General features: G+C 54.7%; 1 protein-coding gene across 1 annotated transcript in view; it reads right to left on the bottom strand.

The window, feature by feature from the left end:
• MACF1 (microtubule actin crosslinking factor 1) overlaps positions 1-26,538 on the bottom strand; it is a 291,335-nt gene that overhangs the window by 96,980 nt on the left and 167,817 nt on the right. The window contains 12 exon segments of the mRNA XM_029080290.1: positions 638-700; positions 2,230-2,347; positions 4,011-4,167; positions 4,779-4,945; positions 5,236-5,553; positions 6,608-6,816; positions 8,192-8,315; positions 8,592-8,768; positions 9,825-10,334; positions 11,075-11,299; positions 12,350-12,583; positions 14,779-14,931. Of these exon segments, the coding sequence (XP_028936123.1) occupies positions 638-700; positions 2,230-2,347; positions 4,011-4,167; positions 4,779-4,945; positions 5,236-5,553; positions 6,608-6,816; positions 8,192-8,315; positions 8,592-8,768; positions 9,825-10,334; positions 11,075-11,299; positions 12,350-12,583; positions 14,779-14,931 (2,455 nt within the window).

The raw sequence follows: 26,538 nt of genomic DNA, 5'->3' as shown, positions 1-26,538 counted from the left end.
AAGCGGGTGGCGGACCCTATACCTCGCTTTCAATTTCAGTAGTTTGGAAATGACAAATGGACCACGTTCCGAAAGATCCAGACTAGAACTAGATGGGAAGCTCGTTTAGGGCAGGGATTGGGTCTACCAACCCCGTGACACTGTACTCCCAAGGGCTTAGTACAGGGCTCTGCCCACGGTAAGCACTCACCGAATATAAGTGATTGAAGGTTCCACTGTTAGAGCGAGTCCCGCTTAGAAACCGGAGGTTGTGGCCTATTGGCGTTCTGAAGTCCTTTCAAGCTCCGGATTTCTTTTTTTTTACAAGGATTTCTTTTTTTTTTATCAACACCTCCTCTCCCTCGCTTGGCCTACGTTGGCTCGGCGGGCCAACTGCCATCCCCGACTTCCCGCGGCTCGGCTGACCTACGACGCGACCTGTCCGAGAACCCGCGAGCCAGCCGATGGGAAGATTCGGCTGACTCGGGGTGGGCTGACAGACCCGCCCCCCGCCCCCCGCCCCCCCCCACCCCGGGTTTTCGCCCCGGGGATCACTCCCCCGCCGAGGCGGCCGATCCGCCCAGACCAACAGACACACAGGTGCGTACGTTGACCTCACACGGGCAACATGGCGGCGCTGTCCAGTGGGCACGCTCACCTTTGCAGGTGTGGTATCCGTTTACACTGCCTACAGAAGCTCCTAGAGCGGGCAGCACAGAACCTGAGCAGAAGGACAGGGATACAGAGGGCGAGACAAACGGGTTAGGAAGGCGGACACGGACCGGCCACGAGCCACTTGACTTCAACATGCCCGACAGCGACTACCGACGCGGTGCCTGGGCAACGAGCGTTTAACGAAGCACAAGACGACAGAACTCGAGGAAAGAGACAAGCCACTTCGGGGGCCGGGCGACTATCTTTTGTCCTGAGTGTTGATCCCCCCCCGAGCCCCGCCCCCGGATCGCTTCCTGAGAAGGGTCTACTTTGGCCTTCAGCCCATCTCGGGTGCAATCAATCCATCCATCGATGGTATTTATAGAGCACTCACTGTGTGCAGAGCACTGGACTAACAATAATAATACTAATGTTGTTAGGCACTTACTATGTGCAGAGCACTGCTCTAAGCGCTGGGCTAGATACAGGGTCATCAGGTTGTCCCACGTTAGGCTCACAGTCTTAATCCCCATTTTACAGATGAGGGAACTGAGGCACAGAGAAGTTAAGTGACTTGCTCACAGTCACACAGCTGACAAGTGGACTAAGCACTTGGGAGAGGACAAGGTGACAGAGTTGGTAGATATGTTCCCTCCCCACACTTGACATTATAATAATAATAATGATAATGGTATTTAAGTGCTCAACTATGTGCCAGACACTGCACTAAGCGCTGGGGTAGATAAAAGCAAATCAGCTCGGTCGCAGTCTCTGGCCTAGGTGGGGCTCACAGTCTCAATCCCCATTTTACAGATGAGATAACTGAGGCACAGAGAAGTAAAGTGGCTTGCCCAAGGTCACACAGCAGACAAGTGGCAGAGCTGGGACTAGAACCCATCACCTTCTCAATCCCAGGCCCGTGATCTATCCACTATGGCATAATAAGAAGAAGAAGAAGAATTGTATTTGTTAAGTGCTTACTATGTGCCAAGCACTGTTCTAAGTCCTGGGGTAGATACAAGCTAATCGGGTTGTCCCATATAGGGCTCGCAGTCTTAAATCCCCATTTTACATAAGAAGTAACTGAGTAACTGAGAAGTTAAGCGGCTTGCCCAAGGTCACGCAGCAGATGAGTGGCGGAGCCGGGATTAGAACCCACGCCCTCTGACTCCCAAGCCCGGGCTCTTTCCACTAAGCCAAGCTGCTTCTCTACGACAGGCCAAGGAAACTGTGGACTCGGCCCTGTCCTCCTACTTTTCCTCCTCCCGCCCTTAGCTCCACAACACTTCCGTCCTTACGCTCTGCCATTTCCCCTATCTGCAATTTATCTCGACGCCTGTCTCCTCCTATAGACTGCAGGCTCCTTGTGGGCAGGGATGGTGTCTATACAACTGTACCTTCTCAGGCGCTCACTGCAGTGCTCAATACGGTAGGTGCTCGATAAACACCATTGACTGCTTGATCCCCCGTGGGGCAGCCACCCCAGGGCCGCTTCCCCGACCCGGGCCGAGGCGCAGAGGGCCGACCGGCGGGAGGGCAGGCCAACGGATTCCGTTTCCTCGCCCTGTCCTTCCGGCTCCCCCGGCTGGACCTCACCTGTCTTGGCTTGGGTTTCGGGTGCGGTGATGTCCACGATCAGGTTCTCCAAGGCGGTTCCTCTGCGGTTGACTTCTTCCACTTGGGCCCCCTTCCCGGCCCAGCCCTCCAGGAGACCCTGTACAGAGACCAGAATGCAAGGCACCTGAGTACCGAACCCAGGCCCCGGGCCTCCCTCACCGGGGAGGAGGACCGCAACGGACACTCCCTGCTTGCCATTCCACGGTCTCGTCTTCTGCGGGGGAAAGAAAAAAACGCTCAACGCAGCCCTGGGTCCCCACAGGAAGAGGACGCCCATGAGACTGGGGGATTCCGCTCTTCTTGCCCCAGATTACCTTTGGTAAAACTGGAGCCCGGAGTGAAATCGAAATATTCACACAGGTAGACTACAGCAGAGAATGTCACAGATATTATTCCAGGATAATCAAAGTTGGGATGGCAACCAGCATTGAGGGCGATTCGGGGGAAAAACACGCTCATTGTTCATGATGGTTTTAAGAGCTTAGATGGGTTAAGCACCAAGCTCTGCAGAATCGTACTTTCCAAGCGCTTAGTACAGTGCTCTGCACACTGTAAACGCTCAATAAATACGATGGAATGAATGAATGAATTCAATAAACATCACTGATTGTTTGCCAAGCACTGGGATAGATATCAGTATCATCAGATGGGACGCAGTCCCTTGTCCTGCCCGGTGCTCACAGTCCAAGGCGGGGGGAGAGTAGGTATTTTTATACCCGTTTGCCAGATGAGGAAACAAGCCCAGAGAGGTCAAGTGACTTGCCTAAGGTCACACAGCAGGCCTAGTCAGAGAGCCGGGACTAGAACCCGGATCGCCTAGCTCTCGGTCCTGAGTCTTTTCACTAGGCTACGCTGCCTCTGCGGGTCGAGGATGTACAGCTCCGTCTAAAGGAGAGAGGCCTTTTGGCTCGTACCCTGTTCACAGTTCCGCATCTCCATCGGTGATCAAGAGGACCCTCGAGGCGGTCGTGACCACCCACCCAAGTTGTTCTGCTTAGAATGATGGCAACGAGAAACTGAGAGCTGTCTGAACGGGACCTCCTGGGCCTCCCCTCTCCCCACCTTCCAGTACCGCAACAACGAGCCGAGGAGAATGAACTGGGATCAGGGTGGGGTAGGGCAGGATAGGGTGAAGGGAGGGGTAAGGGGATGAAACAGTTTGACCAAAGATTTTATTAACAACGTAGTGGATAGAGCACCGGCCTGGGAGACAGAAGGTCACGAGTTCTAATCCCGACTCCGCCACTCGTCTGCTGTGTGACCTTGGGCAAGTCACTTCACTTCTCTGGGCCTCAGTTTTCGCTTCTGTTAAATGGGGATTGAGACTGGGAGGCCCGCGCGGGATAGGGATTGGGTCCAAATCGATCTGCTTGTATCTACACCAGCATTTAGTACAGTGAGCACTTAACAAATATCACCATTATTATTATTATTATTATTATCATTATTATTAAGTACTCTCTACCTGCCAACCATTTGCTAAGCACTGAAGAGATACAAGATAATTAGCTCAGACACATCCCCTCGTTTCACCATCTAAAAGGTAGAGGGAGCGGGTATCTTATCCCCATTTTACAGGTGGAGAAATTGGGGCCTCAGGAAACGCTTCAGGCCGGTTGCAGAGGTGGGCGTAAGAACCCGGTTTCCCAAATCGCGGCTCTGAGCTCTTTCCGCTAGGCCCCGCTGCCTTCAGTTTGAAAAATCACGGCTCCAGCCCGCCTGCTTGCCTCTAACCCAGCTCCTGACCCACTCCCACTCACCTCAACATGCTCAATCTGCTTTTCCAATTCCTGGGTCCCCACGGTGGCCTCTGCCGACGGCACGCTCCCCTCACACTCCTTCAGCCACTTCCTCAGGCCCCAGACCAGTTTCCGGAATTCATCCAGCTGCTCCTGGCAGGATGACGTTTCCTTCTCTCTGTCAACGAGAAGGCTGGGGGGCTCAGAGCGGCCAGAGCTCTGCAGGGACCGTCGCCAGGATCCGTCTCGGACCGACGCGAGCTGGGTCCCGGACGGTCCTCCCCATTAGGTCAGCGACTGCATTTATCGTGCGGCCCGGCACGGTACCAAGTAGTTGGGAGAGTTCCGTCCTGTAGACTGGAAGCTCCCGAAGGGCAGGGATCGTGTCCGCTGCGTTGTGCTCTCCCGAGCGCTTAGTACAGTGCTCTGCGACAGTCAGCGTTCAATAAATACCTTTACTTAAGGGATGCTCATCCTCTAGGAGCAAGCCCAACCTCTACACTGTTAGCTCACTGCGGGCAGAGAACCTGTCTTATCAACTGTTATATTGTGCCCTCCCACGCACTTAGAACGGTGCCCTGCACACAGTAAGCGCTCAATAAACACCACTTTCTGACTGACCGGTCGTCGGGTGAACTGGCCGGAAGGTGACCCCTGGCTCCCTATCGGCGAGAATCATCATACCCTGGCTCTGAGCAGACGGAGCTGACGTCTATCGTCCGTCACTCTGTGGCCTAAATGCTCGGGACAGGGAGGCGACAGGGAGGTCCCCAGGAAGGCCGAGCCTACCTTTCTCTGGCTGTTTTCTGTAGCTCGGTGAAGTCCTTCTTCAGCTTCTGCACCGTCTCCTGGTGCTGGGACAAGTCCGTGGAAATCCCGCAGCTGCTCAGCTCGCTGGCCAGGTGCTCTAAAGCGTCCAGGTTCTCCTGCTGCTCCCGCATTTCCAGATTCAGTTCCTAAATCAATGCATCAATAGTATCTGTTGAGCGCTTACTGTGTGCAGAGCACTGCAGAGTAGACTATAACAATAAACAGACACATTCCCTGCCTACAGCGAGTTTACGGTCTAGAGGAGGAAATGGATGTTAATAGAAAGAAAGAAACGACAGATCTGTGCATAAGTGCTGTGGGGCTGGGACTGAGGGGCGAATAAAGGGAGCGAGTCAGGGTGATGCAGAAGGGAGTGGGAGAAGAGGAAATGGGGGCTTAATCAGGGAAGGCTTAATGTGTGAGATGGTGTCCTCACCTGGATCTGCTGGGAGAAATGGGCGATGTCCCGATCGGGCTGGTTCCCAGAGGCCAGGCTCCGGGCCCTGCTGTCCGTGAACTGACGCAGCTTCTCCGTGAGGCGTTCGAACTGCTCGACCTTGGGCAGCAGCTCCTTGAGAGCGGCCTCCTTCTCCCGCTGCCGCCTGCACAGCCGGTCGAAGCGCTCGCTGGCCTCGGCCAGCTGGCCCCGCAGCCCGGCGGCCGTGGCCCCGTCCACCGTCTCCGTGAAGCGGGTCACCATCTCCCGCGTGGCCTCCAGGCTGCTCTTCTGCCTGGCGATGTCCTGCTTCAGTTTCTGCCACGACACAAACGGCCGGGCCCGTCAGCGCCCGGGGGGGCGCGGGGGCGGACCCGCTTGAGGGAAGGGGGTCTCCTCCACCTCACCTCGTCTCCCAGGCCCCAGAACGTTCCATCCGATCGAGAATTTGCCCGCACGCTTCCGGCCTCTTTGCCCAGGTTCTCCCTGGGGCCTGGCCTCCCTTTCCCATCCTCTCCGAAAGCCCGCCACTCTCCTCTCCTTCAAAGCCCTCCTAAAATCACATTTCCTTTCATTCATTCAATCAATTATATTTATTGAGCACCTACAGTGTGCAGACCACTGTACTAAGCGCTTGGAAGGTACAATTTGGCAACAGAATTCCTCCAAAAGGCCTTCCCCGACTAAGTCCTCATTTCCTCTTCCCACCCACCCCATCAACTCTGCACTTGCCTGGGTATTCCTGAAGCACTTTGATGCTCACCCCAGCCCCACAGCACTTTTTTTAAAAATGGCATTTCTTAAGTGCTTTACTATGTGCTGGCCACTGTACTAAGTGCTGGGGTAGATCCAAAGCTAATCAGGTTGGACCCAGTCCCTGTCCCAATCCCTAATCCCTCCGAGGCACAGAGGAATTTGCCCAAGGTCACACAGCAGAAAAGTCGTGGATCCAGGTTCCTCTGACTCCCAGACCCATGCTCTATCCACTGGGCCACCAGGCAGTTATGTACATATCCTTACATTCTACTATTTTCTCCATCTGTAATTTATTTTCCTGCCTGTCTCCCCCTGGTAGGATCACGTCTACCGGCTCTACCGCATCGTACTTACCGAGCGCTCCGTACAGTGCTCTGCACGCAGCAGACGCTCAATAAATACCGTTCACCGATCGACGGATCTTTATCGAGCCAACCTATTCCTCTAAACTCGTTACACAGATTTAGGTAGGAGGATTCTGTAAGATTCTCTCCGAGTCCCACAACCTGGGAAGAGGATCAACTCTTCTCCCCTTCGAACCTCTGCCGACCCGAGTCCCCAAGTGGACACGCAAACGCAGGTCTCCTCCCCGGGGGCTCGAGGGTGGCCGTCTCACCGTGTTGGTGGCTAGCGCTTCCTGGATGGCCGCGGAGGACATGCTGGCCACCTGCTCTCCTTCCAGGCCGCCCTCCACCTTGGCAATGGACTGCAGCAGGCTCTCCAGGCCCTCCTGGACGCTCTGAGACTGGGCGATGGCCTTCTGCAGCAGGTCCGAGCGCTCCGCCATCCGCCGGGACAGGCTCTGGAAGCGGCTCAGGATGGAGTCTGTGGATCCCGGTGGGGGGAGGAGGAGGGGGTTTGAGAGGGAGGAAAAAGCACACATGTGATTGGCCTCTGGGGAACCTCGATGCCAAGGGTCTGCAGCCAAAGGGGATTGGGCATCTCGGGACTACGTCACTAAATTTTGCTTTACCCAGACAGACTGAAAAGACGAGGGAAGAAACCTGGCTCTTGGGCCAGGTTAATAATACAAATTAAAAATAAAAAGAGAGAAAGAGGTCAGCAACCCCAGAAACAATTCACACACACGCAAGTACTTCAGTGAGACCCATTAGGTCAAGCCTGAAGGCAAAAGGGCCATGCCATCTCCCACCGGAAACACAGCGGCCTTCAGCTCGTCTCTAGACCGTAAGCTCATTATGGGCAAAGCACGTGTCTGCTAATCTTGTTGTACTGGACTCTCCCAAGCGCTCAGTACAGTGCTCTGCACAGGGTAAGCGTTCGATAAATATCGACTGATTCTGCCTGAGCCGGTGGCAGCCACTCTTACAGCTCCAGGGTTCCCGTTGCCCTGTCCTCGATTCTTTGGGTAACAGGAAGTCAGAGGACGAGTGTAGACGATCCCCAAGCCTGATCTTGGTAAGGTTATCACCCCGGAAACCCAGTGAGGCCAAGGAGAGCCTACTGGTGGAAACTAACCCTTCTCCTTCCTTCCTCTCTTCCCTTTCTTCTCCCCTCCTTCCCCCATCTCCCCTCTTCTCTCCCTCCTTAGTCCGTTGTTCTGAACACAGTGAGGGCTCAATAAATACCACTAACTGATCCTCACTGCCCGCTTACTGCAGGTTCTGCTGCAGACAATTCTCATCTTGGATCCATCTGCCACTCAATAGTTTGACCCCCAAGTTGTTTGCTTTTTTGTTTTGTTTTTTGGTGTTTTTAAATTCTCATCGGAGATCCACCAGCCTCTTAATAGTCTGATCCCCAAGTGGCCCACTTTCTGGTCTTCACAACCCCCGACTCTCAGGGCCCCTTGCCCCCCGTCCCCGACTCTGATAGTACCTGTGCCTTACTGAAGGCACATCTCCTCCAAGAAGCCCTCCTTGACCAAGCCCTCTTTTCCTTTTCTTCAACTCCCTTCTGCGTCACCCTGACTTCCTCCCTTTATTCACCCCCCCAATACATCCAGCCCCACAGTACATGCCTGTAATTTATTTATATTAATGTCTGTCTTCCCCTCTACACAGAAAGCTCATTTTGGGCATAGAACGTGTCCATTACGTTGTTATACTGTATATTCCCCAGCGCTCTGCACACAGGAAGCACTCAATATATTCATTCGTTCAATCGCATTTATTGAGTGCTTACTGTGTGCAGAGCGCTGTACTAAGCACTTGGAATGTAATAAATACGATCAACTGACCTGTGGTTTCCCGAATGTGGCTGGGGTCAGGGGCTGGCCTGCCCTCGATCTCCATCAGATCCCGGGCCGCTTTCTGGAGTTTCTCCACAGGTACCTGATGCTCTGCGAGGTCGCCCTGCAGCTGCTGCTCCAGCACGATGCAAGAAAAGAACAAGGACAGCCGGCATTAGCCATCCCCGTCTGGACTGGGGCACGCTACCGAGTTCCCGCCGCATCCCCAGGCTCCGGGGATGGGGGAAAGGGATGAGAATCAGGAATTGGGGTCTGATATCTCATCCTCCGACATATCGCCCATCTTGACCCCGTTTCTATCCTCTGAGTCTTCCCAGCCTCGCCCCAGGGAAAGATCTCCGACCCGGCCGCGCCTGCCGCCCGGAAGAGGGTCCGGAGCTCGGTTTACCTTCGTGCTGGCGAGCTGCTGCTGCAGGATCTTGGGGTCTGAGGCCACGGTGTCGGCCAGGAGCCTCTCCACCTCCGCTTCGCACTGCTGCATCCACGCCTGGAGCCCGTCTGTGCTGCCCTGAAACTGCTGATAGCGATCCAGCAGCGTGTTCAGGTGGGAGCCCAACTTGGAGCACTGCCGGGAGATGAGGTGGGGAGTCAGTCAGACGACTGTATTTACTGAGCGCTTACCGTGTACAGAGCACTGTACTGAGCGCATAACATCTCAACACTTTGGCACTCGCTACTCCTCACATCCGTCCCCTTTGAGCATTTCTTTCTCTTACGTGTGAATTATTCTACGTCTGTGTCTCCTGAAAGATTGCAAATTCTTTGTGGGAACAGAGCGTATCTTCTCTATTTTACTCTTCCAAGCATTTAGTAAAGTGCTCTGCACACGGCAGACATCCAATTCGTTCAATCGACTGACATTCAATCGACCGACTGACTAGGTGCTCATTTGATACCGTTAATAATTAAGGAGTCTGTTAAGTGCTTACTAGGTGTCAATCACTGTTCTAAGCCAGAAAATGCACTGTGGACTACTGGATAGAGCTTGGGCCTGGGAGAAGGACCTGTATTCTAATCCCGGCTCCGCCACTTGTCTGCTGTGTGACTTGGGACAGGTCACTTCACTTCTCTGGGACTCAGTTACCTCATCCGTAAAATGGGGATTAAGGCTGTGAGTCCCAGGTGGGACAGGCTGCGTCCGAACTGATCATCTCGCATCTATCCCAGGTTAGAACAGTGCTTGACACGTAGTAAGCGCTTAACAAATACTATTATTATTATCATCATTATTATGACTAAGCACCGGGGTGGACACCAGTTAATCAGGTTGGACCCAATCCCTGTCCCACCAGGGGGTCCCCGTTTAAGTAGGAGGGAGAACAGATCTCAGTCCCCATTTTGCAGTCGAGGAAACGGAGGACCTGAGAAGCCGAGAGATTGCCCAAGGTCACACGGCAGGCAAGTGGAAGAGCCAGGGTTAGAACCCTGGTCCTCTGACTCCCAGGTCCATACTTCGTCTACTAGGCCACGCTGTCTCTACCCCGACTGAATAATGAACCACTGGTTGGGCAGCAGTGGGCAAGAAGGACCACTGACACTCTTTAGCGTGGGGGTGGGCTGGCAGTTCCGAGGTGTCCCGCGGCTCTCCCCGGGCTCTGGGCTGAGCGCCCCGAGACGGTACCTTGGAGTGGAGAGCCGTGTAACGTCGAGTGGCGTCTTCCAGCCTGTCCTTCACCAGGACGCCGGCGGCGGAGGGTCCGGAGCCGCCCTCGGTGTCCAGGACTTTCTGGCCCGACATGGTGATGAAGCGCAGGTCCCCCTTGTGGGAGATGACGTCCTCGGAGAAGCTCCCCTGGCGGAGCAGCATGGGCCGCAGCAGGGAGGCCAGGTCGCCGTCCTCCCGGCGCATGCCCTCCAGCTCCTTCTCCGACTGCTCCAGCCACGTCTCGAACTCCCCGTGGTCCCGCAGGAATTTCCGCAGCTCGTCCCGCAGCGTCTGCACCTGCTTCAGTTCCGTCTCCGACCGGGCCAGGGAGGCCGAGTACCTCTCCTTCAGCTCCGCCAGCCTCCGCCGCAGCCGGGACCCCTCCTCGGGGCTCAGGTTGTGGCCGTGCTGGTCCAGGAAGGCCTGGGCCGACTGGGTGGCCAGGATGAAGTTCTGCTGCTGGGACAGCAGCTCCTGGTGACGAGCCTGAGGCGAGAGAAAGAGCGGGGCCGCAGGTCGGGAGGGGGATCCCGGCTTTTCAGCCAAACGCAGCTGGCTTCTACACCTCAGCATCAAAGAGGAAGAGGCTCGACCCCTAGGGTGCTGGGGAGTCCCCGTGGATTCTGGCCGTGAGCCCCAGGTGGGATCCGATGACCTTGTATCAACCTGCCCTCGACTGTAAGCCGGTTGTGGGCAGGGATCGTCTCTCTTTATTGTTGTACTGTACTTTCCAAGCACTTAGTACAGCGCTCTGCGCACAGTAAGCGCTCAATAAATACTCCTGAATGAATGAATGAGTGAACTTCACAAATGCCACAGTTACTATTATCAGCCGCTCCTACAGTTCCTCTGGAACCTATAAATGACCACAGCCAAGAATTGGAGCAGCAAGGACACTGGAATTCAATGCCATTATCCACTCTGTCCCTTCTGCGTCACACAGTCTCACGGCACTTACGTCCGTATCCCGAATTGTTTTATGTATTCATATCTGTCTCCCACTCTAGACTGTAAGCTCTCTGCAGGCAGGGAACGAGTCTCTAATATGGCTGTGTTGTTCTCTCCCAGGCGCTCAGTACAGTGCCCTGCACACGATAAGCGCTCAATAAATATGACAGGGTGATCTGGCGGTGGGTGGATGTGGGGAGGCGATGGTTAGCCCATGCCAAGAGCTGAAACCGCCCCCCCCCCCGAAGCAGGAAGAGGCACACGGGGACCCGTCTCACCTTCAGACTCTCGTACTGCTGGTCCAGGGCCTCCTCGGCTCGGTCCACGCCGCCCTGTCCGTCGACCGTATCCTGGCTCCCTCTGCCCGGCCGTCCTCCCGGCGTCTGCCCCGCTGTGGGGAGACTGAGCTTGGACGGGCCACCCGGGGACTCCAGAGAGGACACCCAGTCCAGGAGCGAATCGATTTTCCTCTGATTTTCCTCCAGCTCATTGGCCGCTTTAGTCTGAAGGGGGCAGAGACGGTTGGGATGAGAGAGATGCGTTAGGGTGGAAGCTCCTTGTGGGCAGGGAATGTGTCTCGGGCTTCTCTTATACTTCCCCGGGTGCTTAGTGCGGTGTGTCGCACCCACTGGGTGTTCCATCAAGCACTGCTACCGGTCCCTTATCTACTAGCAAGAGAAGTAGTTCTTATAGTATTAAGACTACGCATTAAGCGCCCATTAGGTGCCACGCACTGTACTAAGCACCTAGGACGCACTCCCTCTTCATACCCGACAATGACTCTCCCCACTTTCAAAGCCTTATTGAAGGCCCACCTCCTCCAAGAGGCCTTCCCGGACTAACCCCTCCTTTCCTCTTCTCCCACTTCCTTCTGCGACGCCCTTTATTCATTCCGCCGCCGAGCCCCGCAGCACTTACGGCCGTATTTGTAATTGTATTTATTTACATTCACGTCCGTCTCCCCCTCTAGACTGTAGGCTTATTGTGAGCCCGGAATGCGTCCGCTATATTGCTATACTGGACTCCCCAAAGCGCTTAGTACAGTGCTCGGCACGCAGTACGTGCTCAATTAATACGATTGACTGACCGACTAAAAAAGGGAAGTGAGAGGCTTAAACTCCAAATAAAAACCCACTCGGACTCTGAGGCAGATGGCTCTGCACATCGTAAGTGCTCACAAAAGAAACCACAGGTCGATTGACTGATTCTGTCATATTTGGAAATAACTCAAGCGTAAACTTGTGTTTTTAGTATCTCCTCCTGCTTCTGGGGGAGTTCTCTCCCATAACTATTTGGATTGAATTTCATTCCGTTTGTCTATGACACATCCGCAAACTACTAGGGTCAACTGGACAGCACAACAGGTGAAGATGTGACCCTCTCCCCCCTCTCCTTTTCCTTAATTGGGGGGGGGGGGCTTATTTCCTCTTCCTGTCCCCCCCAAGATCAGTGTCCAGGACCTTCCCCCCGAGTAGCTCCGCCCAGAGACGACCTTCTTTCATCCCCGTCCTGGACCGGGACCCCTCCCCAGCTGGACCTCATCGCCTGGTTACCTTTTCGGTCTCCTGCCGCACGGCCGCCGTCACCTCTCCGTCCAGCTCTTTCTGAGCAGTCTGCGTTCGCTCCCGCAGAGCCCGGTACTGCTCCTTGGCCTGGCGGAGCTTCTCCCTCAGGGAGGCCAGTTCGCTGGGATTTAACTTGGTGCGGTTCTCCTCCAGGAACTCTTCCGTGGCCTTGATGGCATCAGCGAAGGCACCGGCGTGGTCTTGGACATCTTTCTGCAAGTCCTGAGGACGTGACAGATAAGGATGGGACAGTCAAGCAGTGCTAATAATGATAGCGGCATCTGTTAAACGCTATGCACTGTATGATTACTACTACTAAAAATAACTGTCGTATCTGTTAAGCGCTTACTACGTGCCAAGCGCTCGACAAAGCGCTAGGATAGATAGAGGATCAACAGGTCCCTCACGGAGCTCGCAGTCTAATCCCCATTCTGCAGCTGAGGGAACTGAGGCACAGAGAAGTGAAGGTCACGCGCAGACAAGTGGCGGAGCCGGGATTAGAACCCAGGTCCTTCTGACTCCTAGGCCCGGGCTCTTTCCATTACTGGCTCTCTGATACTAAGCGCTGGGGCGGATCAGGAACATCCTTTTAATGAGATGCTCATCCCCTTCATTCTATTTATTGCTATTGTTTTTGTCCGTCTCCCCCGATTAGACTGTAAACCCGTCAATGGGCAGGGACTGTATCTGTTGCCGATTTGTACATGCCAAGCGCTTAGTGCAGTGTTCCACACATAGTAAGCGCTCAATAAATACTATTGAATGAATGAATATCCTCCATCTACCTCCTACCTGCCTCGCAGGATAGAGGAGGAGGCATGAGAAGGAGTCAGGAGAACTGAAACATTTTCTGAAAAAGCTCGTGCTGAGGTGTGTGGCGTGGGAATCGTAGCGGAAAGGGCATGGGAGTCAGAGGACCTGGGATCTAATCCTGACTCTGTCACTTTTCTTTTCCTCTTGAGTGCTTACTATGTGCGGAGCATTGTATTAAGCGCTTGGGAAAATACAATTCAATGGAGTTGCTAGACACGATCCCTGACCACAAGGAACTTACGATCTACAGGGGGAGAATGCTATTAAAACAAATTAACGTTGGTATTTGTTAAGCGCTTACTATGTGCCGAGCACTGTTCTAAGCGCTGGGGTAGACACAGGGGAATCAGGATGTCCCACGTGGGGCTCACAGTCTTAGTCCCCATTTTACAGATGAGGTAACTGAGACACAGAGAAGTTAAGTGACTTGCCCACAGTCACACAGCTGACAAGTGGCAGAGCTGGGATTCGAACTCATGACCTCTGACTCCAAAGCCCGTGCTTTTTCCACTGAGCCACGCTGCTTCTCGGCTAGGGGAAATAGTAGGTTATAAGGATATCCCCATAAGTGCTGCGGGGCTGGGGTGAGTATCCAAGTGCTTATAGGGTAATAACGATAAGAATATGATGGCATTTGTTAAGCGCTCACTATGTGCCAGGCAGTGTATTAAGCGCTGGGGTGGATACAAGCAAACCGGGTTGGACGCAGTCCCTGTCCCGCATGGGGCTCAGTCTTAATCCCCATTTTCCAGATGACGTAACTGAGGCCCAGAGAAGTTAAGTGACTTGCCCAAGGCCACACAGCAGACAAGTGGTAGAAGTGGGATTAGAACCCATGACCTTCCACTATATCCACTATGCCACGCTGCGGGAACACACCCAAAAGCACATTGGACCCGGGGACCGGAGGGGAAGGCAGACGGGGAACTCAAAGGGCTTCTCTATTCACTCATTCAATTGTATTCATTGAGCACTTACTGTGCGCAAAGCACTGTACTAAGCGCTTGGGAGAATACAATTCTAAACAGACTCACTCCCTGCCCGCTACAAGCTTACTCTAGATCGTAAGCTCCTTGTGGGCAGGGAGAGTGTCTTCCAACTCTACCCCACTGGTTAGTGCGGTGCCTGGCACATATTAAGTGCTTAAGTACCACAGTTATTATTATTACGAGAAGCAGCATGGCTACGAGAAGCAGTGTGGCTCACTGGAAAGGGCCCGGGCTTGGGAGTCACAGATCATGGGTTCGAATCCCGGCTCTGCCACTTGTCAGCCGTGTGACCTTGGGCAAGTCACTTAAGTTGTCTGTGCCTCCGTTCCCTCATCCGTAAAATGGGGATTAACTGTGAGCCTCACGTGGGACAACCTGATTACCCCGTATCTCCCCCAGCGCTTGGAACAGTGCTCTGCGCCTAGTAAGCGCTTAACAAATACCAACATCATTATTACTATTGATAACAATGATAATAATGACATTAACTCTTTTGTACTATACTCTCCCAAGTGCTCAAATGCAGTGTTCTGCCCACAGAGTGCTCGATAAATACCACGGCCTGATCGATTTGTTTGGTCTTTTCCACCTCAGGTGTTCAGATCCAGCACCGACCTCCAAGTCGCTCTGCTTCTGTTGCAGCGCGGACAGATCCTCCTTGCTGGCCGCTCTCCTCTGACGGTCCACCAGCGTCCTCTCGGCCTCGCCCAGCCAGTGGCAGAGACCCTCCAGCTTCTCGTGGCACACGGCTCGCTGCTCCTGCAGACTCTGGGGGGACGGCAAAGGGGGCAGAGGACAGTTAGTGCCAGCCACACCCCCGGCTGCAAGGCGGTTCTCTGAAAAGCAAAATAGGAGGGTTACCGCGGCGAGGACGCCGGGGAGGGGTGGGACGCAGCACAGGAATCGGGTCTGGCAACTCCCTCTCCTCAGACTGTTTCCGCAACCAGGGGGCACGGAGAAGGGATCCGGGTCTGAAATCCGTCCCGCCGGTCCACATCTCTCCCTTGGATGGTCCCCCTCCAATTTACCCAAATGACCAGTAGCCTGGGTTGTCCACGCCAGGCAGGGCAGGGATACCTCCAAATGGGAGATGATCCCCCATTTTCAATCTACTCCTCCCGCCGAACCGTCCGCCGGAGCCGCCTAAGAGCTGCCCGTTGGAAGCCTCGGCTCCCTCTACTCCCCGTGCCCGCCCTCTGACGGGCATCCCGGTTGGCCCAGAAATGGTCGACAATAGCGGGAGCAGGAGGAAAGCTCCGGGCCCCGACTGGCTGGCCGGTCTCTGAAAAATGGAGATTTGCCAAAGAGGCCGGATGTCCTAACCACCACCGGAGGGGACTCGAGCTCGGCGATCCCACACCCGGACGGCCCCGCGGAGCGAGGGAGGAGGAAGTCGTGGAGAGAGGCCTTCCGGAACCAGGCTGACCCAGCCCGGCGCCACCGCCCGCCGGCTCCTCCACGGGTCTGGGCCGGGAAGCCCAATCCACCCGGAAGCCCACCGGTGCTCACGGAAACGGTCAAGGAGAGCGGGAGAGGACAGCCGTTCCCGTGCTGGACCCCGTGGTCGGACCGCCCCCCCCTCGGCTGCATGACACGGAAGCGCCCGGTTGAGCGATTGAGCATGATGTGTGCGTCCCTGACCATCCTTCCCAAGCGGCTTCTCCTCACCAGCCTCTACGGCCGGCTGGTGCTCGGGCACCTTCACTTACGGACAGGTACCCAGCCCGGGCCTCTCTTTCACCGTCTTTAGGACGAGCGAGAGAGAAGGGCTCCGAGAGGGAACTCCTAAGAGCTCTTCAGCCACAGAGCGAGATCTTCCTGGGTTAGGATGGGTGCGTATTGGATCTGAAAGAAGCAAAGCAAACAGGTTAACGCACAAACACACAAACGCGCACACAAGCGCGCGCGCGGACGGCACAGCATTACTGACGGTTAATACACACTCGGGGATTAATAGTGTCTCCGGTGAGAGGGGCGGCGTGCAGTGACAGAAGGTCTAGGCTGCCCTGGTCCTACCTTATCCCACTGGGAATTGACCCACCATTCGCTGCCAGTGGGAAAGGAGACCCCGATTTCACTGGGTGCCGCCTAGGTCGAGCGGGGCCAGCTCGAAAAGGAAGCAGCTGCGGGGTCCTAGATTTGGGAGCTCCGATTGATGAGCCAAGAGGATTTATCTGTGATCCTGAATTGGGACATCATTCTCTAATCACGGTCAAAACTGGAATCTGGAGACAGGGATGGCTGTGCCTTGGGGCTTTCCCACCATCGGCTTAACGTCGCCCCTCTCTTTGTTTTCCTTAGCACCTAGCGGAAACGTCCTCGATGAGGTGGATCTCCCAGAGCCTCGAAAAAGCCCATCCTGAGTCAGAGCGCCAAGCCATCCAGGGCGCTCTGTTGTCTTGGAGAGGGAGAACGGGAGGCTTAGGGGGACGGGATGAAGCTTACCCTCGGAAACTGTAAAATCAAAGCCATCTTGTCACCACAGCGGCCCAGGCAGCATTTCACTGTGCAAACAGTTCAAAATTACACCTACCGCTCCAATGTTATTATTATTTTCAGTAATTATCCTTTTTAGTATGCCCCGTTGGGTTGGCAGTGAAAGCGTTAAGGGATGGAGTGGCTATTATTACTGTTTACACCATATTCCACCTGGCTCCCTCCGATGTCTATGGGTTTCTAAAAGCCCTCGTGTCCCATTCCTCTAGACCGTAAGATCCTTGAGGACAGGGAACACGTCTACCAAGTCTGTTATATTGCACTCTCCCATGTGCTTAGCACAGTGCTCTGCACAGAGTGATCGCTGGGTAAAAAACATCGAGTTTTATGCATGGTCTGGTGTCTACAGCACAGGCCCGGGGAAGCAGAAGGGCATGGATTCTAGTCCCGCCTCCGCCACTTGTCTGTTGGGACTTTGAGCAAGTCATGTCACTTCTCTGGGTCTCAGTTCCCTCATCTGTAAAATGGGGATTAAGACTGTGAGGCCTTTGTGGGACAGGGACTGTGTCCAACCCTGCTATCTTCTATCTACCCCAGAGCGTAGAACAGTGCCTGGCACATAGTAAGCATTTAACAAATACCGTAATTATTATAAAGAGAGGAGCCATAAAGGCACATAACAGAAACATTATAATGAAAATTTCCAAGACCAAGTTCAGGAAGAACAGGAAGAAAAGACAACAACCCAAGATCATGGAATTACTTCATCCTGGGACTGTGCCGGGAACAAAGACGAAGCTACAGCCCCGTCACTCAGATTAGCTGAGAACTTTGCCCACCTAAGAAGAATGACAATAGTAATAATAAGCCTTCGGTGGTATTTATCGAGTGCTTTACTGTGTGCAGATCACTGTACTAAGCGCTTGAGAGAAAACAATAATTCAGAGTTGGTGGACATGTTCCCTGCCAAAGATGAGCCTTTTTAAAATGATATTTGTTAAGAGCTTACTATAGTATGTGCCAGGCACTGTACTAAGCATGGGGATAGATAAAAGCTAATCAGATCGGACACAGTCCATGTCCCACGTGGGGCTCACAGTCATAATCTCCATTATATAGATGAGGGAACTGTGGCACAGAGGATTGAAGTGACCTGCCCAAAGGTCACAGAGCAGCCAAGTGGCGGGGAGGTGATTAGAACCCGTGACCTCTGACTCCCAGATCCGTGCTCTTTCCCCTAGGCCACATTGCTTTTCATCACTTATAAGAGGGAGGGGGTGACTCCATCTCTGTTCAGAGGCCCAGAGAGGAGTGGAGGCTTCCTAAAGGTGACACAGCAGTGGGAAAAAAAGCAGGGACTAGCTTCCTCCCAGTTCAGTGCCCTAGAACTACTCTGAGTTTTCATCAACCCAGTGTCGGGCGAGAACTCAAATATCGGCAAGGATGGGGCCTCCAAGGCCCCAGAGCGTGAAAGCACCGTGACGGACAGGATTCAGCCGCGTGGTTGGCCCAGCCTGACCTTAACCTGGGCCTCCCGCTCCACTTCCTGCAGGCGGGCGTGCAGAGCCCCCGACTGAGCGCTGGCCCGTTCCCAGAGCTCCCGGGAGGACCTCTGCAGCTCGTTCAGAAGTCGCAGCAGCTGGCGGCTCTGCTGGGGAGTCAGGTCCTGGGCGTGCTCCGAAATGAAGAACTGAATATCGAAAGCCAGGGTGTCCAGCTGGGATTTTCTTTCCGACAGGGGCTCCTTTAGGTCCTGAGGAGAGAGGGGGCAAGAGAAAGGGGGAGTGAAACCTCTTCCTTCCGGTAAGCCCTGGCTGCGGGAACCATTTTACGCTTCTATCAATGTCACCTTCTGCAGGCCCTCCAAAGGGTCTTCTCTCTAGGGCCCTGATTCAATCCACGGTATTTATCGAACGCTAACTGTGCACAGCCCTTGGGAGAGCACATTACAACAGCGTAGACACATTCCCTGCCCTGAGAGCGCTTACAGTTAATCGATCTATGGTATTTACTGAGCATTTACAGTGTGCAGAGCACACAGGTTTCTGATGGGCGGGGACCGGATCTGCCCGCTCTTTTATACTGTATTTATCCAAGCGCTTAGTACAGTGCTCTGCACACAATAAGCATTCAATAAGTACCACTGATTGACTGACTGACACTGGGGTTTTCCCATTAACCTGAAGCCCCAGACGTATTTATTTTTAAGCAGAAAGAGACAGACTAAACCCAGCCGATTCCAGCCCTTCAATGTGAAGTCATGCTGGGACTCACTAGATTTTTTTTATGGCATTCATTAAGCACTTACTATGTGTCCAGCACTGTTCTAAGCACTGGGGTAGGTCCAAGTGAATCAGGCTGAATAGAGTCTCCAACCCACGTGAGGCTCAGAGTCTAACTGATGAGGAGAACGGGTTCTGAATCCCCATTTTGCAGTTGAGGGAGCTGAGGCCCAGAGAAGTGACATGACTTGCTCAAGGTCACACAGCAGGCAAATGGGGGAACCGGGGTTAGAACTGAACCGGGGTTAGAACTCAGGTCCTCTGGCTCCCAGGCCCATGCTGCATCCACTAGGCCATGCTGCTTCCCTTCCTAGACTTCCCAGAGGCCTGAAAAATGTGGAGAATTGGCCCCATCCCAGGGACAGAAAAATCACTCTGAACCCAAAGGTAGATCAAGAGGCCCCCTCCCTCCCCACCCCGCCTCCTTCCCCATGAGATCATCCAAGGGGCGGGTGTGTTTACCTCGTACTGCTGGAGACAACGGTTCAGGCTGGTTGTGTCCAATCCCGTGACGGGCGCCCTGCCGTCCAGGGAGCTGTGAGTGTCGCTGACCCAGGCCGCCAGCGTGTGCAATTTTTCTTGGAGCTTTTCATGTTGGTCCGTGACTTTAGCCTGAAAACAAAGGCCAGAGTTGACTCGCTGGGCCACCCACTCCCCTCCCCCTGCTCACAACAGAAACAACCCAAAGCGAGGCAGACACGCCCTCAGTGAGCCGTGGGGGCGAGGGGAGGGCGTTGCTTACCCTCTCGGCTTCCGCCACGCTCCGGAGAATGAGCAACCTGGAGCTCAATGTGTCGCTCACGGAGCTGAAGGACTTTTGGAGGTTCTTGGCGTCTTTCTCCAGGGCCTTCAGCAGCTGGGCCGGGACCTCCTGGGGCTGGCCGGCCACAATCTGGCTCACGGCTTCCAGCTCCCGGCTCACTAGGGCCGACAGGTCGCTCAGCTCCCCATCCAGGGCCTGGCAGAAGAAGGGAGAATGAACTCCGGAGCCAAAGCGCTCACTTGGCCCCCTGACAGTTTCAAGTGAAGAAAGAGATCTGAGCTGTCCTCAGTACTGGTCTATTTTCACTTATTTACTTTTTATATAGTCATCTGAACACTCAAGTATTTGTTTAGTTGTTTGGTCCTAATGGGTTGGGGAAGCTTGGTACTTCAAACTTGTTCTTCTTCTGGTTTTCACCCTCTGTGAATATCCACAATGGGAACACATTAAGAAGGGGCATCTTTACTGTGCGGTTAAATAATGAAAATGAAAGCGCCCGCCTGACCGGAGACAGGGGGAGGGCCTAAATGACCTCTGGAGGTCCCCTACACCCAAGGATTCTCTAAGCGGAACGGATCGATCCATCTCAGCCTTTCTGCCGGGTTGGAGGGAAATCGAGGCCCCCCCACCTAACAATTCAAATGAATGTCGCCAGCCCAAGCCCTCACGTATCTACCAACTCTTATACTGACCTCTCCCAAGCGCTCAGTACAGTGCTCTGCACACAGTAAGGGCTCGATAAATACCACCGATTGATTAAGAGAGCTCAGGGGGGCCAGAGTGCTGGGCAGGGAGACTCTGGAACTCACCTCAGCCTGGCGCAGCAGACCTTGAAGCTGAGCCAGGTTTAGCTCGGCCGGCTGGATCTGTTTCGCCCTCATCTCGATGTCCCGGAGACGAGAGAGGTGGGAAACCAGCTGCTCATCGTGCTCCAGGCAGAGCTGTCGGCTGTACACTGTCTGTGGAGGGAGGGAGGGAGGGAGGGAGGGAAAGAGGAAGGCAAGAAAAAAACTCCTTGAGACGGGCAATTTTGTGGGTGCAGAGAGAGGGGCAAGAGGCGGCCCCGAGTCCTCCCCAGTGTGACCTGGCCCGGCTGGACGGCCCCGGACCGAGTCGTCCAATTCGGGGGGTTGGGGTGGTCTTAGTCTCAGGTGACAAACTGACCACTGGCTGGAGAAGACTAGGGACAGAGGCCCCGCGGGGAAAAGCCCCCTGTAGACTGTAAACTCGTTGTGGGCCAGGAATGTGTCGATCAACTCTGTTTTATTGTAGACTCCTAAGCGCTTTAACCAGTGCACTGCAAACAGTAAGCGCTCAATAGATATGATTGATTTCTTTTCTTGAGGGGGAAATCCCCAACTTTCTTTTAGTTTCCAAGGTACCTAATGGGGCAAATGGCCCAATGTGCCTCAAACCACATGACTTCACCAACTGCTCCAGAAATCAGAAATTCACAGTTGCCCTTTCTGATTACTTTCTAGCACATATTTTCTCTCAGACTGCTAGCAGCTCCTACCCAACTTTTCCAATCCAGTTCCGATTCACTTCTAACCCACCGGTCCTTTAAGCCACTGACTCAACCCATCGAGAGAATTTACTGAGCGCTTACCGTGCGCAGAACGCTGTACTCAGCACTCGGGAGAGTACGAGGGTCGGTACAGCCGATCCCCACCCGGAGGGAGCTTGCAGAATCCCAACAATTAATCAGTGGTATTGACTGAGCGCTTACTGTGCACAGAGCACTGTGCTAAGCCCTTGGAAGAGTACAAGAGCACTCTTTACTTCAGCCGGGGCAAAGTTCCAAACCTCAGGGCATCTCCAACTGCTCTCAAGGTTCGTAACACCCACTCAGGCTGGCAAAGACCCCACCCCACTAGAAAGTAAAGACTTACCCTCGTGGTCGCAGTGGGTTCTTGGCTGCAGTCCTGGCCTCTCTCTCTCTTGGGTGCAGATGGAGAGAGAGCTTGGTCAGCTCCAGAGAGCTTCGGAGGCATTTCTTGTGGCGTCTTCTCTTCTGGGTGAATGGCCTGGGAAGACCCCAGGTTGGCCTCTTTGTCATCACTTGCCTTGTGGGGGATCCCTTTCTTAGATGGGAGGGGAACTGGGAAGTCTCTTCCGGCCACGACCTGGGATGGGACTTTGGGTGTGAAGGGTTCGGAGGCACCGTCATCTCCGGTTGATCCCCCGTGAGTTCCTGGGGAGTCCTGGGCAGCCCTGGAGCCCTCTCGGTGGGTCCGTGTCCCTGCTGGGACCCCGAGGGAGGGTGGTAGACTGGAGATGTTCTCGTCAGCGGTTTCCTGGGTAGGGCCTTCCCGGTTCTTATGGATTTCGTTGGCACTCCCGCCGTCGTCTCCACTCAACCCGAAGAGGGTCCCCGCTCCTGGCCATCCCGGAGAGCTGGCTTTACCCGGGCCTGGTCCCGCACTTTCTTCTGCTTTAAGCGTTACGGAGCCCCGGACCCCTTCAGGGTTAGAAGTTGCACCTTGGAGAGACTTTCCTTCGGACTGAAGGGACTCAGAGAATTCCAGAGCTTTCCTATCTTTGGGTCTGGAAGAAACACAGGGGTTTTGATTACCTTGCGCTTCACGTTTGGGAGTCGTGTGGGGTGACACCTCCAGTTTAAGAGTTTGCGATGACATTGGATCTTGGGCTTCCTCTCGAGCAGTTTCTTGGGATGGGGACATCCCAGATCTTAGCGTCTCAGGAGAGGTTGACTCCCCTCGGAGTGGTTCAGTTACTCCTCGGAGTGACTTCCCTTCTGGTTTGAGAGTCATGACGGAACTCGAATCTCGGCCTGCCCCTCCAGGTGTTTGTAGGGGTCTGGGAGGAGCCAGAGAGCTGTGGGTAGATACTGTCTCTGCCTGAAAAGTAATAGAGACGCCCAGATCCCCGGATGTTTCTTGGACTGTTATGCCCTTGGGTTTGAGATTTATATCGCAGACCGACTCACATCTGGCTTCCTGCTTTTCAGCAGGAAGAAGGACTGATTTACACCTCCTCGTGCCTCCCTCGGCACTCGGCTCCTTCCCTCTCTCAGGAAGATTTCTTGAGTCACTCGGCAACACAAAGGATGAATCCCGGCAGGGAGTTTCAAGGTTTGGCTGCTGGTCTTCAGAAGCCAATTCCCCTCTGTATTTTCTCATGACTTTGGAATCTGAAACTGGCGAAGAGTTTTGTTCCTTTAGGACCTGCTGCAATTGCTGGTTTATTTCCCCTGGAGTAACTTTTGGCTCTTTATCCTCGTCCTTTGCTGGCTTCTCTTCTGTTGTTCTCTTCTGGATTCCAGGACTTTGAGGCTCGACGCTTTTTACACTTAAGCTCCGAGGTTTGGAGTCAGGCTGCCTCCCTGAAGCTTTGAGAGGCTGAGGACTTACCCCGCCCGCGAGGCCCTGACCATCTTGTCCCCTCTGACCTTGAGTCCCCGAAACTAAGTTGGATGAACTTCCCCTTACTTTCAGCCCCTTAGCAGTCCTATTTAAGCACCCCGTTTCCTGACCGCCTTTAGAAATCCTCCCTTTTCTCTTTCCCTCTGCGTGACGACTTTCACTTAACCACGATCCCTCTGCTTCCTCCTGGCCTTCATCAGGACTCGCTTCAAGAGCTTGGTGGCCCTCAGCCAACCCATTCTGCAAGTCACGCGCTTCAACTTCTCCTGGTTTCTCCGCTTGGAAACTGCCACCTGACCCGACAATCCCAATTTTAACCGTCACTGATGACTTGGGACTAATTAATCCACTTTCAGCAGCTTCCTCTAGGGCTAACCTTCGGCCACTAGCTTCGTCAAGCCTTCCTCCGGTCGACAACTGCCGAGACGCAATTCCTCTGACCTTTTCTTCACCTCCTGACTCCTGTTTCAGAGCAGATACCGGAGACAGCCTCTGGCGCAGAGCATCGCTGATGTCCACGGAGGGCCTTATTTCCAGATACCTCTGGCCAGACGCAACGTCAATCTTACACTTCTTGACAAAATCTGAATAGGGCACCAGCATGCAGTTCTCGGGGTCTAAAAGTCCCTGTTTCGCTTCTAAAGGCAGCACTGCCTCACTCCCACCAGATTCAGGTAACAGTCCTCCCTTCGGAACTTCAGGCGAAGTCTGGCTTTGGCCCACAACGGGATCCGCCAAGCTTCCGCCCTGGGCCTCCTTTGGAAAATCTGGGGTCACGAGATCTAGTGCGTCCACCCGAGGCAGAGAAATCGATTCTTTTGGTTCCGGATGAAAAGCCCGACCAAGACCCGTGTTCTCGACTTCCTGGAGCTTCTGGGCTAAGTCTTCATCGATCAAGCCATGTTTGACCGCGTTTTCTACCGAAAGCCTCATCCCAGACGGGTGGTGAATGATCCCTCCGTCTGCCACCTGTCGAGCCAAGAGACGAACGGCTTCCTCTCTCTCCAGAAGCCCTACCTCGATAGAACGGACAACCGTCAAAGGGGACTTGGATTTCGGATCCATAATTCCACTGGTTTCCATCTGTAGGCCGATCAGCCGTCGCCCGGTCGGGTGTTCGGCCCCTCTGCCTTTAGCCGCTTTCTCCAGCCTGATGAGCTCTTCCTGGTCCTCGCTGTCCACCAAGCCGAGGTTGGTGGCCAAAGTCACCGAGACTTTTTTGCCTCGCTTCAGGTCAACGATTCCACCGGTGACCACCTGACCCTCTAAGAGTCTCAAGGCCGTCTCCTTGTCCAGAAGGCCGACTCCCATCGCCTCCTTCACCGAGCGGACGGTGTTCGTGTGGGGGTCGAGGACTCCGCTTACGGCTTTGTCGGACGTGAGTACCTTCTCGAGAAGTTTCTCATCCATCAGGCCTTCGGCAATTACTTCCTCGGTCGTCAACGACTCAAGGGTCTGAGAGTCAAAGAATCCCCTGAACATCTTCAGCTTCCCCATGAGCTTCACCGCCGTGTGGCTAGATACTACTCCCCGGGCGATGGCCTCGTTGAGAAGGAGCTTCTGGCCGGTCTGCTCGTGAAAGATACCGCCGTCTTGGAGCTGTGCTGACAGCAGCTTCAAGGTAGCTTCTTCACTCGGTTCTGATGGATGTCTGGCTAAGGGAGGGCATCCACGAGAATCACCGGCCAAAGGGTCCCTCCCTTCCTTCTTTTCTTGCTGGGACCCGATACCACTTGACTTTTTCTCCCTTTTTCTCTTCTGAACTGGTTTCTGGGTTTCCTTTTTAAGGTGATCTGTTGTTCCTCTTGTCACTGACCCATCCCCCAGACCCTCTTTTCCCAGCAGGTAAAGATCCGCATCACCTTCTGACTTAACTTCGGATTCTGGATTCGGCGCTCTACCGCGCTGGAGTCCTGCCTCTTCGCCAAGGGAATTCAGTGGGTTTCCTTCTCCTTCATCTGCAACACGTGCTTCTCCTCTTTTGGATAGGCTCCCTTGCTTGCGTTTCCCTATCTTTCTGAGTTCCCTCCTTTGATCTGCAGGTAGCTCAGCAGGTGCGGGATGCTGGAGGTTTGACGACTGCGGTGCGTCTGTCTCCCCGGGGCCTACGGTCAGGCTGATTCTGGTGGTGGCCTTTAAGGAGCCTCCACTTGAAGACGTTTCCTTCTGATGTCTATCTGCTCCAGATTCCTCCCTTCGTGGCTCCGATTCAGCTTCAATTACGCTCTCAGATGTGTGGGAGCTATGGCTTTTCAAGTCTTGAACTCTCGGCATCGGGATCTTTCCGCGGCCCTCGGGAGGTTCCGCTGCAACTTCTATCAGGGTCTTCCTGCTTTCTCGTGACCGCTCCTCCCGGGAGTTCTCTCTCACAGAGGTCATTTGACGAGCCAGCGGCGCTGCGGTCACATCATCGCAGGGGCCGGGGCTCCTCACCTGTGCTGGGCCTTTCCCGTCCTCAGGAGCCCGAGGCCTCCGGCGCCCGGTTTCACACATTTCTAGGCCGGGGGTCCCCGATTCGCCTTTCCGGCTCGGTGTGAGAGCGTGATAAAGCTCCTCGTCCACCAGCAGCAGGCGGTGCCCGTCGTGCGCGTTGATGTAGCTGTGGGTCATCAGATGAAACATCAGTTTCTCGTCCTCGCTCTTCGGAAAGCCTCCGTCTTGATCTTCCCCAGATGGCGGGGTGGCCGTTGGGGCACCGATGCCCGGCTTGGCCCCAGCGGGGGAGTCTGCCAGTTGCAGGCTGGGTATCGCGTCGGGGAAGCGGATAGCCTTTAACCTGTCGACGGCATTTCTGTCCAGAACGCCCGCCTCGACCGCTTCCTTCCAAGTCAGCACCCCGGGAGATGGCGGTCTGTAAAGGGCCCGGATGGACCGCCGGTTACCGAGGATCTCCCAAACTAGCTCCGTCGAGAGGAGACCTTGCTCCAGGGCGTTGGCAAGCGGGAGGACCTCCCCTGACTCGGGCCACAACAGGCCCATGAAGGACCACAGGGATTCCAGAATTACCAGGGCTCTCCGGGAGGACACCAGGTCCTTCCCCACAGCCTCATCGATGGTCAGCCTCTGCCCCGTGACAGGGTCGATGACGCCGCCCCTCTGCACCTGCCTGACGAGGATGGCGCAGGCCATGTCCTGATCGATCAGATTCTGCCTCACGGCCTCCTCCGCCGTGAGCCTGTGCCCTGATCTGGGGTCCACGATACCCCCGGCCAGCAGCTGGGCTTCCAACAGGCGGACGGTGACCTGCCGATCAATCAGCCCCTCCTGGACGGCCCGGAAGAGGCTAACTTTCCCGCCGGACTTCAAGCTCACCGTCCCGCCTGCCAGCTGTTTGACGGGCAGGAGCCGAAGCCCGGTGTCCCCGTGGACGACGCACCTCCGCGTCAGATCCGCCAGGCTGATTTTCTCGGCCGTGTTGGGGTCTATCAGGTTCTTGCGGGACATCAGGCGGGACTGCAGCTTGGAGTGCAGCGGTGCCGGGATGAGGCCTCTGTGAAGGGCCTCGTCT

This window comes from Ornithorhynchus anatinus, chromosome 16, assembly GCF_004115215.2.
Source record: "Ornithorhynchus anatinus isolate Pmale09 chromosome 16, mOrnAna1.pri.v4, whole genome shotgun sequence".
NCBI classification, from domain to species: domain Eukaryota; kingdom Metazoa; phylum Chordata; class Mammalia; order Monotremata; family Ornithorhynchidae; genus Ornithorhynchus; species Ornithorhynchus anatinus.
This window is presented reverse-complemented; position numbering and strand designations above follow the sequence as displayed.